The sequence below is a fragment of the Borostomias antarcticus genome (genome assembly GCF_949987555.1).
Source record: "Borostomias antarcticus genome assembly, chromosome: 9".
Taxonomy (NCBI): domain Eukaryota; kingdom Metazoa; phylum Chordata; class Actinopteri; order Stomiiformes; family Stomiidae; genus Borostomias; species Borostomias antarcticus.
In genome coordinates this window covers 22676942-22697820 of record NC_140242.1, presented here as the reverse complement: position 1 = coordinate 22697820, position 20879 = coordinate 22676942, and the positions used below count along the sequence as shown (strand labels likewise).

The 20879-nt window shown below is 45.9% G+C and overlaps 1 protein-coding gene across 1 annotated transcript in view; it reads left to right on the top strand.

The window, feature by feature from the left end:
- Positions 1-325: 325 nt before the first annotated feature.
- anos1 (anosmin 1) overlaps positions 326-20879 on the top strand; it is a gene marked incomplete at both ends in the record, with an annotated part of 42908 nt that continues 22354 nt past the window's right edge. The window contains 4 exons of the mRNA XM_084442907.1: positions 326-517; positions 6236-6283; positions 9257-9495; positions 20726-20783. Coding sequence (XP_084299033.1) covers positions 326-517; positions 6236-6283; positions 9257-9495; positions 20726-20783 — 537 coding nt within the window. The remainder of the gene's footprint in view (positions 518-6235; positions 6284-9256; positions 9496-20725; positions 20784-20879) is intronic.

Here is a 20879-nt window from a genome sequence, read left to right as displayed (position 1 = left end):
TCCCAAGTTGGGAAATAATGTGCCTTTTCTATTGATTGTATAGGTCATTGAAGAACAGGTTAAAGGTAAAATAAATCGTTCTATTTACATTATTCCTCAATACAGAGGACTACAGTACGACTACAGGACTACGACAGTAGCCTAGTCTACCTGCTCCGCGGCACCCGCTGTATTCGCCAATCACCCCGCGATCATCCAATAGCAGGGCACATGAGCCAGTGACTCCTCCCCTGTGTATAATTGAAGTTTCTTTAGTTTCTCCGGCGGAGTCCACACGCAGTGTAGTCCGATCTGTGGAGGGATAAAAAACCAGAAGCATCGGACCATGTTTCCCAGGAGCGTACATGCGTGTGTGACCCTGTGTCTCTGGATTATAGTGTTGTCCACTCAGGGAAACGTGTCCGCGAGGAAGCACGATGACTCCTTCTTCACTGGCAGCATTTACAGAGCGAGATGCGCCTCGAGATGTCTCAGCCTGCACATCACTCGCATCTCCGCGTTTTTCAAGCACTCTCAGGTAGGAGCATGTTGCTCACAGTCTGTAAAAGTTTTACTCAATTGTGTATGCTTCCTAACAAAAAAATGTACACCCTCCTTTCATTTGCAATGTATATTTATAGACGACTATGTACCACACTACTTGTCCTTTTGTAAATAAGCGTTGCAGCTCATCACACGAATAGACAACAATAATTAAGTGGTGTTGAAATATTATATTCTTGAGTAAGCAGCATGGATAATTTTTTCCAGGTGATATTTTCCTATAACATTAATATTAAGGAAACTGTTCCAGAAAAGTGTCAGATTAAATTATTACCAAATGGTGGCTGATGTCTGCATTCTTCTGTAAGCACTAGTCTATTCAACTATATCACTTAAAATAACATTGCATAAACATGTGCATGGATAATATACATAGGCCAGATGGAAATTATTGTTCACATTTCATGATTTATTTGTTTTCCAGTGTGAGAAATCTGAGAGATGTTTTTTATATGAAGTGTGAGAACGTCGTGGTGTGACCTGTGACCCCATGGTTGAAGTATATTGTTTCTCAAAGCTGAGGTCTACTACCCATATGAGACACTTCCCCACCACATATTCACTTGCCTCACAGAGAACCTTCAAAACCCAGACAATAAATCCACAATAATGTCCCTCTACGACGTGTGAAGCTGTCTATGTTTGATGTTTGCAGTAGTTTTTTTGTGAAGATCTAGCCTTGTCCTCTGGGTGATTTGGTATGTGGTGTCAGAAGTTGTTTTTCACCCTTCACTGGACACACTGTTCTCTGTGAAGACTCCGGTCAAAGAGCTGGCCGCGGAGCCCTCCTCTCGGCTCTCTTTCACCTCTATCTGCTGCCTTCTTTCCGCCCTGCATTTGCATTTGCAAGGATGAAGAAGTTGAGCCTTTCATTCTGTTTTTCTATCTGGCCCTTCCTTTATTGGTAATTGGCATGTGTTAAGAATCATTGCAAAGGAATGTGAAACTTTAATTAAGTAGCTGGTTCCAAGAATCACTATATTGGATAAGTTTATGTTTAAAGACATTCTTTTTTTTTTTTAACACACAAAAACAATATATTTAGTTTTGACAGGTGGAATAGGGCAATCGGGTATTGATCCGTTTGTTTAAAGAGAAATAGCAACATCTCACTCACTGTCCTGGCTAACTCTCTCAATACAACAGAAGAGAAATTGAAGAAGCGCACCGATAATGAAGAGATCATTGACTAGATAATTGACTGTGTGCTTGAGTAGCTGTGGTTGACCTCAGGTACATTCAGGGTGGAGGAAATGAAAAGGAAGTGTTTATGTAAAGAGAGGTGCGTTACTGGCCGGTGGTAAGGGGCTGGTTGAGCAAGCTTGGTCTAAGAATAGAAGGCAATTGTTGTTGATACTCTTTTAAGACTGTCAAATGCACTGTGTTCTCAACAGGCCTTTCATATGGAAATAGGAGGTCTGGTCAGCTGCAAAAACACATGCCCCCCCCCCCCCACCACCACCACCACCCCACTGCCCCCCCTGGCCCCTGCTTGTGTCCCTGGCCCCTGCTCTTATCCCAGGCTCCTGCTCGTGTCCCTGGCCCCTGCTCTTATACCAGGCCCCTGCTCGTGTCCCTGGCCCCTGCTTCTGTCCCTGGCCCCTGCTCGTGTCCCTGGCCCCTGCTTCTGTCCCTGGCCCCTGCTTATGTCCCTGGCCCCTGCTTCTGTCCACGGCCCCTGCTCTTATCCCTGGCCCCTGCTTCTGTCCCTGGCCCCTGCTCTTATCCCAGGCCCCTGCAGCATCACACCTTGTAGACTCATAGAGGAGACACTGACCCACTGATGCTGTCCCTGTGAGGTCACCTTCCTGCTAAATGCAGGCGTCCACTCGGGCTAAATGTGATAAGCTCTAATGTGCTGTTGCCACAACCCTGGAGCATGCTCTGTCAGCACCACCCACAGGTGGATGTGCTTCCACTGGCCAGATCTAGTTACAGCGGCAGGCAGATAGCGAGCAGCTCCACTCAGATGACCAAGAAGGCTGACCTCCTAGTTCAACTTGGAAAGCATCCATGCTTTGGGGTCATTTAATACTGGATAAGGAAACCAAGACGTACAACATTTCATGTTTGATGATAATGAAACCTTTCAGCAGTATGTCAAGTGGAAGGACATGTAGTGTGTGATTTTTGAAATTTCTCATAAGAACAAACAAAGTATTATGTATGGAGTGCTCTTTATTGTGACTATTGTGCAACAGACAATTCATTCAACAGCTCAAATTTCTCTGCTTTTCTTATTTCCTTTAATAATATTGTTAGATTTGGTTAAATCTATTAGCAATTGAAATGTAACTGGAGGGATTGTAACTCCCAGCCGTTAACTCCCGTGCCCTGAATCTGGCTACATCAGTATCCAAGAGGTTTTTTGTTTTGATTCGCACTGATCATGAATTATTGAGAGGTAGGAGCAAGCAGTGGAGATTCAGAGTTGGAACAGACTTGAGTATTTGTTTTTAAATGTATGGCAACTACAGATTTATTGATGCAGAACTATTTCCAAATACATGCATTTATTGACACTTAATTTATGAGGGACTTGTCACCCTCTCAGAATAGACAGAGGGGAACACCCAGTCATAAATATGCCTGCTGGACATTTTTAAATATTAAGAGTGAACTGGGGTCTCTGTTCACTAATGCATTCTGAAAGTATCAGCCATGTGTTGGATTATTTATGAGTGAAGCTATAAAGCTAAAACAAGGTGTGTCCATGAGGTCTTGTTATAACAGTGTAAAAAAAAAAACATTTTAAATTCACCCTTTCATTCCCAATGTGCAGAGTATTGAAGCTTAAGTATCACACTTCAGACTTGTGTTTTCAGCAAAGGAAAGAAAAATATGGGCAAGCCGTTTTTCTGTGTCACCCTTACATCGTCTTTGATATGAAACAACTTGGGATGGAATCAAACCACAGCCACCACTCGTCTCATGTGTGGAGTTTTTCATTAGCGAAGACAGAGCATGAATAGGGGTCTATGTAGCTTGGCCTCACCTCGCTGTAAAAGCTTTTAAATCAGGACAGTCCTGTCTGTAAATCTCTCCTCCCAGCGCTGCTACACCCTGGAGTACCTCCCCTGACAAACAGCCCACATTCCTGGCTGGATATAGCTGCAACACCATCACAGAATGTGATAACATGGACCGTAATAAAAGATACCTTTGGATTTTAATATGAACATGATCTCATACCCCTTTCATCTAGTTAACGCGCTTGAATAAGTAATCAATTGAGTTCTCTCAGACCACACACATACTCTCCACAAACCGTGAGAGCATTTATTTCAGCAGTCAGCAGTGCCTTGACCTGCAGGCGGGGAGGCTGGTTATTTTGGTTCATTGTCTGGAGCCCCTGGGTAGTTGAAGGACACGGGGAGGCTGCTCCCTGGCCTGTCTCCGGGCTCGGTCAGTGATGTACGAGGACACACAGGCCTACTCGCTATTTTCTGAGCTCCCTGGATATCCATCAACACCAACGGCTCGGTGATCTACTGTACACAGAATATTCTTTAAAAAAAAAAAAGACTAACTGACGTCAAAATATGCGGGGATTGGCTTACCCAAAATCAAAGAAGCCTCTGAGAAACAAAATATTTCCCTTTTCAAAAGCTGGGATCTTGTCCTCAAAGGGGAAGCGGGGTTTTATCCATGTTCCTCTCAGAAGTCTAGACGATACAACGTGCCCCCTGGCCACCTGCTCGGACTGCTCAGCTGACACGAGCCATAATACAACTGTGAGATGAATCTCCTGTTTACATAACTCTCCCAGTGACACACAGAGAGAGCCCAGGGTGCACCTCAGCCACGACACACACACACAGCAATGTTTGGGTTCAGCCCAAGTCATTTTAGCCAATGTCTGGATAGCGTAGGTTGATTATAGTGTTTGACAGATAGTCCTCAGCCCTGGCTAATGTCGACCCTGCAGGGAATGCCCTGTTGAGTCAAAGGGATGAAGCCCTGACCTATAATTATTCCCCATTGGTCCCTGACATGACGAGGTCAGGCCTGGACAGCTGAGCCAACATCCCGCTGAGCTGTGGTGCTTGCAGGGATGCTGTCACACAGCAAAATTAGACCCTGTCTGTCCGACGTCGCTGGCAGAAGAGAGGTGTCGCAGACAGGGCCGGTGATTTAGGACAATCTGTCGGAATTATTTTCAGGTGATTGTTCACCAGTGAAAATGTTATTTACTGAAAACTAGCTGTTAAATCATTCTGTCTTTGGATTGGATACATTCATTCGCCTGTCAACGGATTTAGTCATGTTTTACAGCCCAATATTTCAATCAAAACTGTTGTGCAACCCAGATCCCAAAGGTGCATTACCATCAGTCACCCAAACTGTGAGGGTTTGTGAGCTAATAAAACAGTAAGATTTGTTTGTCTTCCAATGCATACCGCTTCTACTGTATGGGGAAGACATTTTAATTGCAATTACCTACAGGTTTGTGGAGCGCACCTCTATAGGAGGAAATTCTCTGTTCTCAGCCTCGTCATACAATCATGAATGCCTTTGAAGCCGACTGGCCATTATCCTTGACACCAAAAGCACAACACTAGCTGGGTACTGGATGGCAAATTAAACCCTCTAATGATAAGTTTTCCCCCCGAGGTCTCCCTGGGAATTTCTACTGGATTACATTGTTTGAGAAGGCTTTGAACTTGACATTGAACTTCAGCAGACGTTTTGCTTGCAGACCCTTAAAGTTTGGCCATGTCGCCTGTCAGTGTCTTATAGCACAGAACAAAGCACAGATTCGTAGCTTGCGACGACTATTCGTTTGTAACATATATACTAGCAAATGGAAATGTCTACGCATTGGATTTATTGAGAAGCTTTCCTTTAAATTTCTCACATCTGGATTTTCCCAACTGTTTATAGTTACAGAAAATTGACTGTAGCTATTCAGATTGATCAATACATCAGCAAGACACCACACGCTACCACAACAGATCCACTTGAGCCACCTATCTGGAAACGGAGGCATGTGAAGCCCTCCCATGAGTTAATTAATTGGCCATTTTGTCAAATGATCATTTATCATACAGGTTATCCAATCTACAAGTGAAAGCATAATTGGTGAGAATAGCCTTGTGGTTCCCTGCTCTATTTGAGCTCAGGAAATGGCCACTCACAGGAGTCATTTACCATCCTGGTCCTGCTCACAGTGACTGAGAGGCACTCTGTCTCTAGCCAGCTCTATTAGGACCAAATGCTGGGATTTGTGGTGCTTAGAAGGTGGCACTTCCAGAGCCATTAGAGGGAATTGAAGGTGTCTGCAGTCTACTCAGGAGTGCTGACATCAGTTCCTGTCTGTGTGACCTGTGGGGTGAGTCTGTTGGGGAGATCAAACAGACCCTGATAAGAGCTGAGGTCAGCTCTGAAACTGACCAGAGTTCCGCCCCTTCAGCTCTGACCTTGCTTCCTCGTATTACACACAGACTCTCTTCCACTGATCTCAAAGACTCTCTTTTGCTTTGTGTATTTATCCGACGGTAATTGGCATCTCATGCTGTAATGAGTGAGAACAAAGGCATTCAGAACACTCCCATGCGCTATTATCATGGATGCTAGATGACGATTGAAAAGTCAAGGACGTTGTGTGTCTTGGATTGCATTTGTTATGGTTTGTATGGCAAATGGCATCAATCATATTGAACTCAAGGTCTTCTCTTCTTTTGTGTTCCAGAATAACGGATCCTTGGTCTGGTGTCAGAATCACAAACAGTGCTCCAAGGTAAGGTGAACCGCACGGCACCCTGGGATGTTAGCTACCACTCTCACCAACGTCTCTGCACATGTTAATTAAGTGATTCTCACACATATCTATATAGCATGTTATATATGAGTGAAAAAAGTATATATGAGTGAAAATATCTGTTAATTCAAATTTGCAGCAGGATATTTTTAATGTACGAAGCCCTTCCCTACGGGATTATTTGTTTTCCGTGCCCTGTCCTGAGGATGGTTGATACAGAGCTAGTGTTGACAGCTCCTCTGAAAAGATGGTGCTGACATGTTCTCTCAGCCTCCCCCTGAGCTGTTGACAAGGCCCTAACAGTTGTGCAGAGCAGACTGTGGACTGGGATTTCTGGGAGAAGAACCAGGGAGCAGGATGACACCCCGGCCTTGCTCCCACACATGATGGAGACTGGAGAGAGATTTGCTAAATTATGCCCTCTGTTCCTCCCTGTCAAAGTGTCTTCTTTCTGTCCCTCACACTGAGACCAGCCCACGCTCTGGTTCAGACTGTCAGACTCCGGAGGGTGAATTCTAGAATGGGATGCAAACATCGATCGAGCGAATGTTCACCTTCACACTTGTTTGCAGATGTTTACAGTTTTCTCTTTCAGGAGAGCATTTCAGTGGCCTTGTGGTTAGAGTGTCTGCCCTGAGATTGGGAGGTTGGGGGTTTGTTCCCCAGCCAAGTCATACCAAAGACTATAAAAATGGTACCCAATGCATCCCTGCTTAGCACTGGATTGGGTGTAAGTCCCTGCCACATACTAGCGTCATGTCCAGGGGGTGTACTTGTACATCAAGCTGACTCACGCTAAGGAATCAGGAGATAGGCTCCGGCCCTATGGGCCACTAGGCTCGAGAACCATTGGGCCTTATTCACCAATATCTTCTCAAGTTCTGTTCTTAAATTTCTTCCTAAGAACGTTTCTAAGGAAAGCTCCCGTCTGATTCACGACGTGTTCGTAAACCGGTGGAAGAGTTCGCAAATGCCTTCTCTTCTCAAGTTCAAAGCTCGTGGCCGCTCACATGAATTAGCATAGGTAAACTCCCTGCCAGCCCCATATAAGGATATGCAACTACAGGGTTGTGTGCAGATGTCACTTCTCTGAATGAATACCACTAATTCGCGCTCTCAACTCGCCAGCTTTTCGATAGCATAATGGTTTAGGTGGGGTTGTGTCAGGTGTGTTAGCAAGTCAGAGGACTACATGTCGAATCCAGCGTGGGCAATCAAAATCTGATTTTAATTCAGCCAAGTAGGCCTCCTACTACAAGGAATTTGCCTTTGTGCATAAACATAGCGAGGCAGAACAGTGCAAAATGTCAACGTGATAGAATACAATATACAAGGCTACGTATCTGATCTTATCTACATAGGCTACTGTAGAAATGGTCCTTATTGTGTCATTTGTAAATTGAGTATTGGAGTTTATCTGTAATGATCATAACCTTGGAGCCGGCAGCAACACTTCACTGTGACTGGACATTAGGCTGCATGTGACAAATAAAGGAATCGTGAATGTTTAATCTTGAGGAGAAATATGCAGGCTACTGGAGGGGGGCCGGCGTGCCCACCGTTGTCCGAGTTCGACCAGTGCGTTGGTGCCATCAGTGGCGATTTTACATTAGGGGCAGGTGGGGCAGTGCCCCACCAGAGGTGGCGCTGTTGTGCAAGATGCATCTTAGCCTACAACTGTGTTTCGGAAAAATCTAATTTATAATTAATACAAAATAGTGATTCAGTGGTTAAAATAGCATGTATAAATATAATAAACCTGACTGACACTATGTATAGTGCTGTTTTGCAGTAATTCCCTTTGTATGAGTGTGTCACAGACTGCTCTGACTCGGCAGAGGGGCACCGAAGCGTTCTCCCCTACTGTTGCTATAGCGACAATGTGAGCGTGGTCGGGAGTAATGTGAAAAAATATCACGCAGATTTCATTGGGTGGAGGGGCAGAAAAGTCTCTGCCCCTACGAAATCTACCTGGCAACAGGTTTAGCGAGGGAATAATAAAACAACGTTGATCAAAGTTGAACTACTGGGTCACCGTCATTGTCGATCTACGTTAGCCAATGCTGCTAGCTAAAGTTTTGTAGAGATTTAAAGTGTTTTCAGGTGCAACAAAAATGAATAGTGTAGATTATTTGTTGAATGTGCGGTTTAGTACATTGAAACTGGAAGAGAAACTGGAAATAAAACGTTTAGGGCCACACGACCAGAAGAATTGGTGCTGCTTCAGGCTGGAGAAAAGCTAACCCGTACCTTCAAACAGGAATGGTTTGAAAAAAAGAAGTGGCTAACTGCTAGCACCTCGAAAAGTGCGCTGTTCTGTTTCCCGTGTATTCTTTTTGGTGGAGACTCTGTTTGGGCATCGTCTGGATTCAAAGACATTAAACATCTTTCAGAAAGAACAGCGAAGCATGAAAGCTCTGCGTCCCATCTGAACTGTGCCATGAAGCTGGGTTTACTGGGGCAGCTCAACGTCCAGGCACAGCTCTGATGCGTTTCGCCGTTCCATCGCGGAGCACAACAAACAGACCGAGGAGAATCGGTATGTTCTGGGGAGGCTGATCACTTGTATCAAACTCTGTGGGAAGTGTGAAATGGGTTTGCGTGGTCACGACGAGTCAGCGAACTCACTGAACCCAGGCATTTTTCGGTGCATTTTTGAGACGATGTGTGAGGGGGACACCCGGCTAAAACGACACTATGACGCGCAACCTTACTTCAAGGGAACATCTAGCACCATACAGAACGAACTCCTGGATTGCATGTATGAGGTTTACAGGGAGGAAGTGGCCGCACAATTGAGAGAGACCCAGTTTGTCGCTGGCTCAACTCAGCTGTGCTATCAAGCTCTGGCCCACAGCCCTTAACAAGAAGGAGAAGTTGCAAACAGAGCTGGCTACTCTCTATCGACACACTGAGCTGCATACAGGAAAATCAGCACTGACTCTATTCCAGACCATTCACGAGAACAACCTGCAAGAGGCCTTGTCTGAAACCTGCACCCTGCTGAAGATCATCATCACAACTCCCATGACCTCCGCCGAGGCAGAGAGGAACTTTTCAACATTAAAGAGAATCAAAACATTCGCAAGAAACACAATGGGACAACAGCGACTGAACGCCCTGGCTATGCTTTCCATTGAAAACCCGTTCATCCAGGGACAAATTGACTTCAACAGTAAAGTCATCGAGAGGTTTGCGCACGCAAAGAACCGCCGCGCTACCTTCCTATTCAAGTGAGCTGCATTGGTGAGTTCATCTTTGTGCGTGAGTGTGTGCGCGCGCGCGCATATCGGTTCGTATGGCGATTCTGTTGCACCTCTGATAGCATAGTTTGTTGGACATGATGACTAATGTGGACAGTGCGCCGTCACTGTAGTAGACTATTTGGCTGTGATATAATTGGAGTACTAGGTTATGCGTAGTGCCCAGGTCTGATGGGCGCACACTTGTCACTTTCAGAACCCTGGACCGGGCATGCGCTCTCTTATGGGTCTAATTAGCCCTCTGCGTGTGTTAATGTGTCGTTATCTTTGTGTGTTGTAGCCTCTGCTCTGATGTACCTACCGTAGACTAATTGGCTACCTTTAGTTCTTGTGATGGTGACGTAATATAAAACTGCCCCTCCAGAAATGCCATGCTAAAATCGCCACTGGGTGCCATAATAGGGATAACAGCACTGTTGGGTGTGCGGGCCGCTGGCGATATGGATACAGACACCAGGGACACGGACTACTACCCTCTCCGCAGCAGACTCTCCGTCTAGCGCACTAACACACATCCAACTGTAGAATTGAGGTGACCGCAATCACCAATTGATGAAATGGTCATGGATTTGTTGGTATTATATACAGTAGGCTACAGCGAAATCTCACGGTGCTTTTGCAGAACAGTCAAAGAATTAAAACAAAACACAACACACATTAATTTACACCAAAATCACAAATTATTAACACGCAATCTAAATATTTTATCGACATCTTCAAGACTGATCAACATGAATAACAAGCAATTCGGAGCGAAATGATTTAAACAATGACATATCAGATATTCTGACGCACACGTTTACAATGGAAATTATGGTTATGATTAGGACACGTTATTGGGAATTATGCAGATGTAATTGTATTTCAATCATATATCATCCAACTGTAGAATTGAGGTGACCGCAATCACCAATTTTGCATAGTCTACATTTCCGCACTCAAATGGCCTACGACTGCTATTCGGTGTTCGTATATTCTGTTCTTAGATGAGAACAAATCCCAGATGAGAAAACATTGGTGAATGCCCGAATTTTCTTAGAAACAGCGTAAGTACAGTTTAAGAAGAAATGCTTCTTAAGAACTTCTTAACTTCGTTGGTGAATGAGGCCCAGTGTTTCTAAAGGCTACTTACTTACTTACTTTCAGGAGAGCATGTCGCCGTTTGCTTTTCATCTCTCCCCTGATGCTCCAAAAAAACGTGTCTGAATATGTGCTCACGAGAAGCGCATCATTGCCAAGGCGATGACAAACAGGATCTCATCCTTGACTGTATTTGCGTCATACGGTGTGTTCACTGGGAATGGTGCACCGTTACAAAAACAAACTGTCTTGTGTAAATGTTGGCCTTTCGCGCACTATACTATTGAAGTCTGTATTATAAATCATCTTGAAATGTTTAAGGATACACATTTATTTGTAAGGGAAGCTGTGCTCAATACTGTCGGCCAATCAGGGTACTAAATTATGATTTGGCCGCCCTCTCTGATTGTAATGACTACATGAATCTTTTGAAATGAGGGAAACATGTTGCTATATTCCTCTTGCTGACTTCACTCACGTTTTTGGTGTAAAGATGAATCACAATCAATGTTGTATGTTCACGCCATATGAAATTGCGCCTTCTCTTTTATATCTTAAATATTGCTACACTCCTTTGCAATTCAAATCAGTCTCATGGTGATATGAGTACACTTCAGATGTAAAAGGAAACCGAACCAGAGTTATTGAGCAATGCATTTAGGCCAGGATAATCAGTTTTACTTCAACTTCCTGTAAGTAGCTTTGAGGTAAAAATCTCAGTCTAGCCTTATTACACTTCCTTGTATGCACAGCCCCAAGATCTGCATGCAAACAGTGCAGGTTAGCGTTCGCTGGGTTCATCTTTAAAGACGAATGCCTTACATTATTGAATTACGCTCTGGGGCAAGCTCAACTGTGCAACTATCTGCTAAAGAATACAAAATTTAAATGTGAAGGTAACACTTTACAATAAGGGTACATTAATAAGAATTAGTTAATGCGTTATTAAGCATTAGGTAACAGTTAACTAATGTCTCTATTAACCATTTACTAATGCTATTTATGTTAACTAAGGTTAACTCACCTAACCCTAACCCTAACCTTAACTAAGGTATTAATTAACATTAGTAACCTAACCTAACCCTAAATAAGCATTAATTAACAGTTAACTAATGTTTTTTGTGACCCTTATTGTAAAGTGTGACCAATATGAAGTTATTCTCTTTTTCAGAAGAGGTTTTTCGAGGTCATTCCTAATAAGCAACGAGCTAGTCAGTGTTCGTGGAGAGATATGGCTGCCCTCTGTAAGAAGCGACTCTTTTGTTTTCACTTTAATGCAGTGAAACTTGTTTCTCTCGTTTCCACTGTGATGGCCAACATTGGTTCTTGGCACCAGTCATTCCCCAGTCATTCATCAGTTTTATGTTTGAAAAGGTTTTTGCTGGCTGCAAGTCCAAGCACAGCATATTGTTTTCATAATCTACCCTGCTAACATTGCTGAAGCTCTGAAAATGCCAGAGATTCCTTAATGAACATCTTGTTCTCCCGATATTCTAACAAGCATGTCTATTTGCATTTGTTTACCTTCAACTTTCAGATGGATGAAGTTGAGCCATTCTGAGCCATAACAAAAACTGAATTGTATGTTATTCATGCAAGATTCCTCCTGATTTTGTTTAGAATTTGAAATTATATTCAACCAGATTGGAGGTTCCGTTTTCAATATCTTAGCCAGGACTGAACACCAAAGTCTCCTTCACGGAAGCGTTTGTGTGTGAAGAGCATACATGCCCACACTTCACGTCCACATCATTGACTCACGTGTTTGCTTATGCGCTCTGTTGATGTCTAAACGGGGGGGCTATTGTGGCAGCGCCAACAATCGCCTCAAATGGGCCCATGTTGTACAGTGGCCCAGAGTGAATGGCTCCACAACCCCCGATTAGCCTCTTCACTTCATCAACACAGCACACAGTCAAACAGACAGACAAAAGCCGTGTCTGGAGCCCCCCTCCTCCTCCTCCTCCTCCTCCTCCTCCTCCTCCCCGGGCCTGCCTGGTGTGGAGATGCATCCCTGTCTCTGGGATCCCATGTTCAGCACCCTCGGTGAGCTCCCTGCCTGTGGAGATAATGTGTGGAAAGGCTGGTTAATTATTTAGACAAAGATGTGGCGACCCCGTCCATCTGTCGTTAGGAAATCAAAGCCTCCCATTTTCATTCGGGGTGGAAAAGTCATCTCGGCCGTCCCGTGTGCAGTGTCCGGAGACGGCCTCGCTTCCAGTGTCCCTGTTGTCATGTTAATTAACCCCGGTGGCCTCTCGCTGGGGCAGGGAGAGGTGCGGTGGAGCCATTAGCATGCCGTGACAGCAGCCCGACAGCTCAGCCCTATTCAGACAGGACGTTTGCTGGAGCTATTGTCGTGCTGTCTCTCTGCTTTGACGGTGTCCCACTTGAGGAGTTTGGACGTTTCCAAGTCAAGAGTTAAGAAAAGTGCAGGGCGTTCTCTCTGCGCTGAGTGCGTGCGTGCGTGCGCGCGAGAGAGAGAGAGCAGGAGCCGCCAGAAAGCTTTCCACATTGAAAGCATGGCTGACATTACCAGGGCTGCTTTCCCCCCGAGGGTGTGATCCAGAATCCCCGAATCAAATGCTAGGATTGACTTGAGGCGGCTAAACGCCGGCCTGCAAATAAGAAGTGCACTTCATTACCAAGCTCTCAAGGCAAAAGAAGAAAAGCATTCACTCATGCCTGTGTGAATTGGACTGTAGTGCCTCTTGACCCAGAATTGAATTATTTCATGTCTAAAGAAAAGACAATATTTTTCATTAGCAGGGGGAAAACATGAATATGCTTTAGGATACATTCGGCATTCCGCGGTGCCCTCCTATAGACCAGTGAAAGCGATTTCTCAGTGAACTAGAGAGTGTGGGTCATTAAACTGAAGAGATTTAATCCAGTAAGCTCTGGTATAACATGCATCTCTAAGCAGAGGACTGATGACTGAGCCTGGCCTCTCTCTGTTCCGAGACATCGCCACCCAAGGTTTCTCAAGAGCTCGCCAAGAGAAAAGCTTTAGAAAGCAACATTGTCTAGAGGAAGGCCATTTGATGGCAATGAGTCGTGCATGTTCTTCATGGAACTAACGTGCCCCAGGTGTTTCTTTTGAGACTTTGGCGAAGTCTTTCTCGCTTTACCAAACACGCCCATAGTTTGAAATTCCAAACTAAGACTATACAATGTCTGTTTATTCTCTTGGTTTACTCACGTCTCAGTGTCTTTAGCAGTTTGCTTGAATACCAATCATTGGAAAACTACGTCTGTCATTCAGGAGTGTCTTTCAAAGCCTGCCACCAACCCCCCTTCCAGACCCCTCATTTTCTCACGCCCCCCAAAACAGTCCAACTTCTCCAACAGTAGTGTTTTTCTAGGTCAATCAGTCCAATAAAATTAAATTGGTAGCCCTGGCTCAGTCATGAATCTGCATTAATCTTCATTATAAAGAAAAATAATAGCATGAGCTAGGGGAAAAATATCACATTGCTCACTGGCTACAAGCTGGAAGAGTGTGTCATGGCAATTTACAAAGGTCTTTGTGTGGTCAACTTTTCTTTGGCCGCGGGTAGTATATTTTGAGCCACAGTGAAAAGACCTGATGGGGTAGGTGCTGTGCGGAGGGGTTTACGGGCGTGCGTGGCTGGGATTGTCTTGGGCTTGGGCAGACATAAAAAGCGCCTTTTGGTCATGTTGAGGCCAGATGCTCAGTCTTGACACCCCCGATCTGTCCAGGGCCACACCACCATCACCGCTAGCCTGGACACGTCTGACCACATCTGACCACATCTGCGCCGACAATACTGTCAAGTGTGCTCAGTCTCAAGATGTATTGTTAGATTAAATGCTAAAGCAGACCATACGTGATGTGTCTGGCATAGCCATTGGATCAAAAAAATTGACAATTGACACACTGCAACAGATTTTCACATTGCCACTTAGCTATTTCCTCAGACTTCTAATAGCCTTTTACTATTGCCGAGCACATTGACACTTAGAGATCGGTAGAGATCGGTTTGCTTTCTCTCTGCTCTAAACTCTTTTGTGTATGTTTTTTAGACCGGTGTGCATGGCTCTGTGTGTGCGTGTGTGTGTGTGTGTGCGTGTGTGCGTGTGTGTGTGTGTGTGTGGGTGGCGTAGGAGTGTGAAGCGGGGCTGGTCAGTCCCAGCAGGAGGGACCTGATCTGGACATGGCTGTTAAGTTTCATTGGCTGAGGGGGGTTGCTGCTCCGCTGGCTGCTATCTGTGCAGCTCATTATCCACATGGTGGGTGGCAGTGAGGGTGAAGACCCCCCCCATAGCTAGACCAGATCAGGACAGCAGCAGCGCTCACACTGACCAGACCCACAAGCCTTCCTGCTAAACCAAGGATGTTAGCTACGGACCGAACTCTGATGATGATGATGAAGATGATAAAGCGCAGCCTAGACTTCCTCTGGTAGTACCGTTGCTGTTCATTCCTAGCGGCAGTATGACACACCGGCATCATTTGTTAAGGTCGCTATTCTGAACCTTGGCAGTTAAACAGTATATCAACTGAATGGTGTAAAGATCTGTACAGCCCCCAGACTGTTGTCCAGAAATAACCAGGCATTCACAGCTACCCCTGGCTTAATGCGCTCTCCTTGTCAAATGTCAGAGGGTTTTTAATTTCCTTGCTGTCTCTGGGAGGATTATTGTAATCAGAGCCGCTTTAGAATCCTCCCCTGGTAACGATGTGCAGGCACATGGAGGCAATCTGCTCTCACCCAACTGTTAACGCTCATCCTGCGGCTGTTGAACTCCGGGCTCATTTCTCGTGGCCCGTATGGTTCATCAAGGCAGACAGGTTCAGCTGATAGCTTAGGAGGCCTCTGAAATTGACATCCCTTCTTTCCCAGCTCAAACGTTGTCCTTACTGACGCCTCACAATAGAGAGCTCACAGGCTGATGAAGTGCAATGACATTTCTGTTTGGCAATACAGTGTAATTATTACAGTCCTATAGGGAACGTGCACTGGCCCTTACCCCTCCATGGCACGGATGTACGGAGCTGTAGTGTGAATGTGTCTTCCAACAGAGGGATTGTTTTACTTGGCAATATTGGTCAATTTGACTAAATCATGTCTAAAACCACTGCTTCCTATCGTGAAGTCAGATGCCTTTTCAGTGGCACAGTTGAAGGGCTTTCCAGAATGGTGTGAGACCGTCTCTCCTCCTCCTGACCGAGGGTCCGGTGGTCAGTACGTCGGTTTAATTTACATATCTAGGATTTTCGAAGACTCTTAATTCATCTGTAAATCGATAAGCCGTTCATCCGTTCTTGACCTCCAGTTTGATCCCTACAAACACACAGCGGTGCAAATCCTAAGACCCCCTCAGCCCCGGCCCTGCCCTGTGGCACTCTGGGTAAAGACAGACAAAGGCCCCCTGTGAGCACTGAAGCATACGGAGGGAACGAGGAGGCTGACATCCTGGATTTAGCAGAGGAATTTATTCTAGATTACCGTTGTTGCTCCTCATCTTCACTCTAGCCAGAGGTGACGCGGTTCAAGCTGGTTGACGGGGAGGGCCACCTCCATCATGGGCTGCCAGTGGGAGTCGGCTGGGCCTGCTGAGTGGGATTAGTGGATGTGAAGTGTTTCTCCACCTCAGATAAACAAAGGCAGATACTGAAGGAATGCGACTGATACATGTGATCAGGTCAGCCTGCCGCCCTCTGGAGGCCGCCGCGCCGGCTCTCATGTCGTTGACCTACATTTGGGAACGAGGCTTAATGCTCCCAATCATCCCAATTTCTTTTAAAAGTAGCAAGAAAGCCGTGGCTAGACTCAGCATCGCAGTCTAGTTCAGCAGGACACAGCAGGAACATGTTAGCGACGCTGGAAATAAATTAATTTCTTTGCTATCCCCTCAATTCTCAAAGGACAATTTGCCATAACAGGAATACATTTGTTATGCTACTGTGGGCAAAATGTGACCTTGTTATCACAACGTCAAATCTATTAGTGTTCAGGAAGTCTAAATAAATGACTGTGCCTCTGGGAAAGCACATTAGCACACGATCCCATTCTAAACTGCGCTTTCATGTGTCTGTCATTGGGACGTTTTGGTGGTTCATGGCATCACTCTGATGGAAACATGGGGGAGTGAGTCCAGCCAGACAGACGTGATGTAGCAGAGCAGAGTGGCGTGGGACGTGTGTGTGTGTGTGTGTGTGTGTGTGTGTGGTGGGGGGGGGGGGGGGGGGGGACGTTTCCCAGGCTGCTCCACAGTGAAAGGGCCGCCAGTCTCTTTATCAGCAGTCCGACCCTGCATGACATGAGACATCCTGTTGAGACTGATTGTCATGAAACATAAACCGATCCCTGAGAAAGGTGATATCTCAGGGCTCTGGTTACAGCCACTGTAATTTTGTCCCTTGTCGCGCTTTAGTGTAACAACATCAAATGACGGGGCCCTCACAGACTCCCAGACAGCTTTGAATGGGCGTCTCTCAGAGCGATGGGACTAGTTCTGGGAGTCAGTGTCTGTCTGTGTGTGTGGTTAGGCGGGTTGAAGAAACTTCAGTCATAAAGTATTAAGTGAAGTCCTATTGCATTCCACAGCACACAAAGCCCGGTCCTGGTGGAGACCTTTTTTTTCAGCTCATAAATAAAGCAGGCACCTCTGATTGTGGGGTATATATGTATAATTCATGGCCACCCCCCCCTCCTCCTCCTCCTCCCCCTCCTCCTCCTCCTCCCTTCCCCTTCTCTCTTCTCCCTTTCTGGCAGCAGATTCCTCCTCAGCTCTTTGTTGTCTGTTCCCTCAACTGCATTTAAATTAATAATTAAAGTGATACTCAGAGAATGTCTGTGATACCACCTGCCACATGGCTCATCGTCTCCTGCTCCTGTCCAAGAACAAAACACAGGTACTTCAGTCATATTGATTTCAGCTCGTTAGAACTGGAACTCTGCGTAGTTTTTCTTGGTGTGACGTTACTGAATTTTGATATTCACAACATTGTTGAACTGCTTGTCTGTCCAGGCTGTAAAATATTGTTAAGAAAGTTTGGAAATGCAGGATTACATCTGAGAATGAATATTTAGACATCCATGTTTAACTGAATTTGAGAATGATTCCTTTTGTAAAGTAATTATTATTACATTAGTCTCTATGTGCTGTATTAAAGCCTTCCTTGGGAATGTTGTCCTGCTTTCTGCTTTGACAGCTTGTGATTGTCAGCAAATGGCAGGTGTTGAGTGTTTACTTAATAACTATACAATATTTAAGCTTGTTAAGTCTTGTTATTTTCTTTAATCTAAATATCTCTAATTAAAAGTTTCAAAAGAGTTTGGAATATTTACATCAAAAGAGAAATATAGTAAGCAGACATGACAGTAATAGACAGATATATAGATTCTAGTCCCCATATTCATGTCTCTGGGCTGGAAACCCATGAGGCTGAACAACCATTATAACAAACACAAACCTATTGAAGTTTTGAGGAACTTCAAACACCAACACAGGTGTGTGTGTGTGTGCGTGTGTGCGTGTGTGCGTGTGTGCGTGCGTGCGTGCGTGCGTGTGTCACGTTTCAAGTTAGAGCACTTCAGTTAATCTGTCTCTCCCGTCTTGACATACCTATTCCACTCCAGTATGGCAGCATGCCACTGTCCTCCATACACACACACACACACACACACACACACACACACACACACACACACACACACACACACACACACCTGTGTTGGTTCACTCTGAGCACAGAGAGACAACCTGGGAGTCCCACGCATAGCCACAGCCCAGAGAGCTGCCCAGACAGACAGCTGGGAGGATGGTGTGGAAGGTTTACTGGCTGAACTTCACAGCTGAATAACTCAGCACAGAACCACTCCACCCAGATTGATTATTTTACAGTTTTACAATACTATGAAAATGCATGGCAAGTCAAAAAACATATTGGAAAAAAGCGTATTACCATATGATTTTATATCATGCGATTTTATACTTATTCAGATCACAACTCCGACACTTGATGAAATATGATTCAGCTTCCCTGATGTGTGGAGTGGACCTTGTTATGATATTCCCATTGAGCATCAAGAGAGAGACAGCTCCTCAGCACATGGAAAGCCAAATCCTTTCATTTGAAATATGTCACGCAGTGCGTTTTTCTAAAAACGTTTTTCGGGACATGGTTGAAATAAAACGCTTGACTTGAATATGGATTTGGATGGAAATCAAGCGGAATTTTCTAATGCAGTTGGAAGTGGGGCCTGGGCCATGAATGAGAATGAGTAGGGCGAGGGGGAGGAACACAGAGGACCCATCAAGAGTAATGGTGCTCATAGCAGCTCCTCTGGGAGAGAGAGAAAGAGAGAGAGAAAGAGAGAGAGAAAGAGAGAGACAGAGAGAGAGGGAGAGAGACAGACAGAGAGAGAGAGAGAGAAATATGTAGGGGTGGGACCTATGCCCCCCCCCCCCCCCCCCCCCACACACACACCCCATTGCTCTCTGTAAAGCGCATTGTGTTGCCTTTGTGTATGAAATGCGCTATACAAATAAAGTTTGATTTGAGAGAGAGAGAGAGAGGGGAGGGGGGAGAGAGAGAGACAGAGAGATGGAGAGGGAGGAAGAAAGTGAGAGAGAGCGAACGTGAGAAAGGGGGAGAGAAATAGAAAATGAGAGAGAGGGAAGTAAGAGCTGAGAGAAGCCAGAGAGAGAAAGAGAGAAGCCAGAGAGAGAAAGAGAGAAGCCAGAGAGAGAAAGAGCGAGCACATTAAAGCCCAACTGGAGTAGGGCTAGGTGACCAGTTTCAGGACGGGTCAATACATATGAGCGGTGTCTAAGCTCCAGGAGTAATTCAGTCTGGTCGCCGAGTGCCGGAAAAAGCGCCAGGGCAGCAGAAAAGGACCATAACTCAGTGAGATAGGAGCCGAAATTTACAGGGTGTGATCCACAGCCGAGATCCCCTCATATCTGCCTCTGCACAGGAGTTTAGTCCCTCCACTCCCGCTCCCGCTCTCGGCCCCTCCCACCCGGGGACTCCAGACACGCCCCATAAATACCGCCCAGCGCTCACACGGAAACCAGGATCGATAGTCCCGGACTCGCCGGAGTCGTCTCTCACTTTATGGGATGATGGGGGGGGAGCGTAGGACGGAGGAGCTCAGGAAAGTTATGCATAGGTGACTTCGGAGCAGGATGCATAGGCGTGGAGAAAGCTCCCTGGTCGCTAGTGCGTGTGTGGAAATGCTATGTTTACTTGATAGATGTGAGCAGTTATGAAGTGAAGACATCAGTCATCGCTGTCATGCGAAAGCCACACACACATTCCCCCAGCCCCATGATTGTACAAATATGCTCAGGCTGTATGGGAAAATGTCTTCTATGCGATACATTAGTATGAATTATGTTCCATCTTTTATTATGTCTACAGAGCACATTGTTAGGCCCGCGGCAACCCTGACTGGTAGCTCTTCATGCTTCATTAACCGAAACAAAACACTTCTGTGACATTTTGTACATGTTTTTTTTTCCTAGTTTATGTTGTTCCAGCTGTCCCCTTTGGGAAGTTAGTTCTTTTTTTTTTTATTTTACGACAGACTGCGATAACCGTGCCCCCGCCACAGGGGAAATGAGTTCTAGGATGCAGAACCGCCCTCCCCCGCCTCTCCTCTCCTCTCCTCTCCTCTCCTCTCCTCTCCTCTCCTCTCCTCTCCTCTCCTCTCCTCTCCTCTCCTCTCCTCTCCTCTCCTCTCCTCTCCTCTCCTCTCCTCTCCTCTCCTCTCCTCTCCTCTCCCCTCCTCTTGTCTCCCTTTCTCTCCCCTCTTCTCCTCTCCCCTCCCCTCCTCTCCTCTCCCCTCCACCCCTCTCCTCTCCTCTCGTCTCCCTTCCTCTCCCCTCTTCTCCTCTCCCCTCCCCTCCCCTCCTCTTCCCTCCTCTCCTCTCCCCTCCTCTCCCCTCCTCTCCTCTCCCCTCCTCTCTTCTCCCCTCCTCTCCCCTCCTCTTATCTCCCTGCTTCTCGTCTCCCTTCCTCTCCCCTCTTCTCCTCTCCTCTCCCCTCCTCTCCCCACCTCTCCTCTCCTCTCCTCTCCTCTCCTCCCCTACTCCTCCCCAGCCTCCGCCACACATCCATCCCGCCCAGCGCCCCTCTGCTCTCTCCTGGTTCTGACCATGTGAGGAGGCGCTGCTGCCATTCAGGCTGACCCTCATGCCGGCCCCACAGAAAGTGTTCCAGGGCTCCCCCAGTGCAGCGACCGCTGCCTTTTACT